At 39.3% G+C, this 4,454-nt stretch overlaps 1 protein-coding gene across 1 annotated transcript; it reads left to right on the forward strand.

The window, feature by feature from the left end:
• The first annotated feature begins 675 nt into the window (after positions 1-675).
• Positions 676-2,926, forward strand: GPHR (golgi pH regulator). The gene is made up of 6 exons (XM_065233751.1): positions 676-851; positions 929-1,199; positions 1,264-1,665; positions 1,731-1,912; positions 1,970-2,155; positions 2,222-2,926. The coding sequence occupies exons 1-6, from the start codon at positions 810-812 to the stop codon at positions 2,489-2,491; spliced, it is 1,353 nt and encodes a 450-aa protein (XP_065089823.1). The 5' UTR covers positions 676-809; the 3' UTR covers positions 2,492-2,926.
• Positions 2,927-4,454: the final 1,528 nt, after the last annotated feature.

Consider the following 4,454-nt stretch of genomic DNA (forward strand, 5'->3'; position numbering starts at 1 on the left):
CCCTATCCGATGATGTTGCTGGTTTGCGTAGGCGTACTTTGGTTTTCGTGTAAAGGGCCTTAGAAAGTTTGTTTACAAATGCTTTTGTGCCGTTATCAAATGTTATGCCTGACATATCACCAGTTTTTCACCATGAAATATATCAGACAATATGCATATACATCTTATTTATCGCTAACAATGCTCGAAGCAAAGTATTATCAAGTACTAAGTATGTGAAATTACGATATAAATCATTCCATATCGCAGTCATAGTTTTTAAGTGATATGGAATGATTTATATCGTCTTCATTTGTATTACTTTTAAGCTTTATGGGAATATTGTCATTGGAAAAATCTGTGGTTTGCTGAATACATTCAACTGAAGAGCCTAAATTTATAAAGAGGCGACATGTCAAAATTGGAACAATCGATTGTCTGTCAAAGTCATAGGAAAAGTCATTCCAATCGAGCAGAAGACCTGTCAAATGGATAAGGTGTCGTCTCTTTATAAATTCAGGCTGTTTACATTCAACCATGTTCCAACCTCGGTTCCAAATCATCGTGCTGTACTGTAATTTTCAAATAATAACATTGCCGGTCTTCTCAGCACTGCACGTCATTGATGACGTTTTCGCATCCACTGACACTTGTAACTGTCAAAAAACGTCAACAAACAGATTCAAAACTGTTTTCGTGGTCTTCATCGTTACTGAATTTTATTAATATCAATTTAGGACTATTTTGTGGCTAAATTTGTGCAAATCGACAATCCTTTCAACAGAATAATGTTCTCAGAACACCAAACATCCGAAAGCGACTGATAAACGATGGCTTTCATCGAGGATACGATAATCATTTTGGTCTCGCAGGTGCGTATTTTACTGAATTTTGTCCAAATACATATTCGAGTTTTAATTATACCGGCTTTGTATCCCATACGTTGTAGGTGTGCTTCTTCATCGGAGGATGGATATTCTTTGTGAAACAACTGTTCCGGAACTACGAAATCCGACATGTCTTTGTGCAGCTGGTTTTCTCCATCACATTCGCTCTGTCGTTGACGATGTTCGAGTTGATAATTTTCGAAATCATCGGATTTCTAGACTCGAGCTCCAGGTACTTTCACTGGAGGCTGGGCCTGACACTGCTGCTGTTTATGGTGATTGCGTTGATTCCATACGTGATAGTGTATTCTTCCATTAACAACATTCGGATGGGTGAGTTAAGATTGTTATATGGAAGCAGTCGATTGGAAATTATCTACATAATTTTGTTTTATAGTGCCTCAAAAGTGGGTGCAACCGATAAGTACGTTGTTATGGTTTTGCTATTTGTACGTTTTCTGGAGAATCGGTGATCCGTTCCCACTGCTTAGTGTAAGCAAAGGGATTTTCACGATCGAACAAGCTGTTTCCAGGATAGGCGTGGTGGGAGTAACGGTAATGGCCATACTTTCCGGTTTTGGTGCCGTGAACTATCCGTACACGAGCATGTCCTACTTCATAAGGCCAGTGTCCCAGAGTGACGTGACCAACATCGAACGAAAGTTGATGCAAACGATGGATATGATACTGGTGAAGAAGAAGCGGATCGCACTGGACCGGAGGAGAACTAAACCAAATGCTAAGCCCGGGATTTGGGGCATGATCAGCAGTGTGACCCAGAGACCACCGGGTGCCGAAAGTAAGATTTTGTTTTTAAATAAATTATAGGTTTAATCTTATCTCAAAGGTTTTATTTTATTTTAGATATCGGTCAGCTGAGGCTGGAAATTTCAGCCTTAGAAGAACTTTCGCGGCAGCTTTTCCTAGAAGCGCATTCGATGAAGAATATGCAGGAGCGGGAGCGATGGGCTGGTACTCTACAGGGGAAATATTTCAACGTTTTGGGTCACTTTTTCAGTTTATATTGTTTGTGGAAGATTTTCATCGTAAGTAACAACCATGTATTATTGAACCACAATAATCATTGAAGATTCAAATTTCAGTGTACTATTAACATCATCTTCGATCGTGTGGGTAAGAAAGATCCCGTTACGCGGGGTATAGAAATCGCAGTCCACTGGTGTGGATTCGATATGGATGTTGCCTTTTGGAGCCAGCACGTATCGTTTATGCTGGTGGGCTGTATTGTCGTAACATCCATAAGAGGTCTTCTGTTGACTCTAACGAAGGTAAAACTGCACTTTGTCGTTTATTTCGTAATCATTCTTTTCACACAAAAAGTAATATAATTGCAGTTCTTCTACAAGATTTCCTCGAGTAAATCATCCAATATAATAGTGCTAGTGTTGGCCCAAATCATGGGCATGTACTTTTGCTCGTCGGTGTTGTTGATGCGAATGAACATGCCCGCTGAATATAGGGTCATCATAACCGAGGTGCTGGGAGGCTTGCACTTCAACTTCTACCACCGATGGTTCGATGTCATCTTCCTGGTGAGTGCCCTAACGACCATAGTGATTCTCTATCTACTCCACAAACCACCAAACGTCGATACGAGTATGTAAATTTTACAATCAAGTCAGTTTGGCAAACGAATACTGCTGCTGTATATCTTCTATTCGTTTGTGTAGGTATGTAGGTAAACGCTGAACAATAAATTCTAATTTAAAACACTTTAGATATGTTAACATTGGCCATCCTTAGAATGACAAAATCATCTCCACTTTTTCTGTCATGCAATGCTTGTGATCTCTGTTGTATGTATTATCATACTGAAAATAGAACAAGGCGAAACAAATTTCAAAAAGTTTATTGCACACCTAAAAACGCAATCTCTTGTATGAGATGGTCTCACTTGTTGCAATCATTGGTGTTTCGCCACTGGATGTACATATTTTTTTCTAGGAGACGACACGTGAATGGAAAACTCAGTAACTCATGTAGACAAGTAGACGAAATATATACATAAAGCTATCCACCGTACTCAAAGTGGAGTGCAATTGTCACGGATGGAAAAGTTTTCCGTTTCTTTTTGATGACTTCCTGAACTTGATGAAAGTGGTGTGTTAAATGTGTTTTCCGAAAATATGGAGTGCTTAGCTTAATCTGTCAAAAGCGATTTGTATGTTTTACCCTGCGGTTTGCGGTCCCTTTTGTCAGATGGGGTTAAATGGGACGAATAGAAATACTTTCCAACACATTTGAAGGTGCATAAAACATATTGGGCTCTAAAGTTAATACAATTACTCTCAGGTATGGGTATCACTTTCTTCTATTATTGCTATTGCATCGCTAGTAAAAATACAGCAGCGCTACCAATAGCTTGATGGAACTCTTTCAGTATCTAACTAACAGGGAAAAATGTTTTTAGATGCTTTTTGAGCTTTGTGTAGCAGCTGGATGTATCTAGATAGAGCTGGAATTAGGGCGTAACAACCTTTGTAAACAATGACTTCTCTCGGTGATTTCTAGCAATTCAAGGTACGCCTACATAAAGAAACATATCCATCGAGTAGGGGAAGTCCAGAGTCAATGTTATAATAAGAGTCCCGCCAAGAGTGAAGCCAGAAGTACCAATCGAACTGTCAAGCGCTGTACCAAACAAGCAGAGTAAATAAACATTATTGTTCCCACAGCCAGTGAACTAAAAGTATTGCATTCATTACAAAATTTTAGTAATTTTAGATGAAAAACATTTCTTCGCTGTATTTAGTACTTTGTGTTATTTATAAGTTAAACCAAGAATTTGTTTGAATATTTTTCAGGTTATATAATTGTTTTTGTCTCCCTGAAGCTTCGTTATCGACATGACATTTTTCACTTCTGAATGAAAGTCATCCGATGCTAACGCAAAAAATTTGGTTGCCGTTTACTCTGACAAACAGTGCTGCTTGTTCGCAACATTTTCTCTTGACGGGACTCTTATTATAACATCGACTCTGGGGAAGTCTTCCCATACAAAAACTGTTTCGCCCTAATTCCAGCTCTATCTAGATATGTACAGCGATATATACATATACGATGTGGACAGCATACACATTGATTCACTTTTTTGGGTTGTATCCAAGATGAATGCGACTGACAAGATCGTGGTTGTTGGCGATTTTAATCTTGCTTCAGTCAATTGGTCATCGAATGCAGCAGGGTTCTTTCATCCTCGGTCTAATGGCTCATATAATACACCTCTAGTAGCATATCTCCTAGATTGCTACAATACTGCTGATCTTCTGCAACGGAACGAGATCTCCAATGAAAATCATAGACTGCTTGATTTGCTCGAGCCAAAAGGCACCCGGACGACTAGTTAAACGTTGTAGGCACCATTTACCTCTGCAGTTATCATTACACTTATATCAGGCTTGCACTTTTCGGATTACCGTGGACAGCGTTTCGTATGACTACCGAAGGACTGACTTCGAGGGAATGACAACCTTTTTCGAAAACATCAGCTGGGACGATAAACTCGGAGATCGTGACGCGTATGCTGCATTTTCTGTTTTCTCGAATATTGTCGTTTATGCGATCGAT

The sequence above is a fragment of the Ochlerotatus camptorhynchus genome, unplaced genomic scaffold, assembly GCF_037179485.1.
Source record: "Ochlerotatus camptorhynchus isolate MF236.1 unplaced genomic scaffold, CSIRO-AGI_Acam_v1.1 ptg000416l, whole genome shotgun sequence".
Taxonomy (NCBI): Eukaryota; Metazoa; Arthropoda; class Insecta; order Diptera; family Culicidae; genus Ochlerotatus; species Ochlerotatus camptorhynchus.

Excerpts from the sequence above, each read along its gene's own strand:
- GPHR (XM_065233751.1), top strand. The coding sequence starts at position 810 with ATGGCTTTCATCGAGGATACGATAATCATTTTGGTCTCGCAG. Across the intron at positions 852-928 it reads TAATCATTTTGGTCTCGCAG|GTGTGCTTCTTCATCGGAGG; the intron begins GTGCGTATTTTA and ends CATACGTTGTAG. Across the intron at positions 1,913-1,969 it reads GTTTGTGGAAGATTTTCATC|TGTACTATTAACATCATCTT; the intron begins GTAAGTAACAAC and ends TTCAAATTTCAG.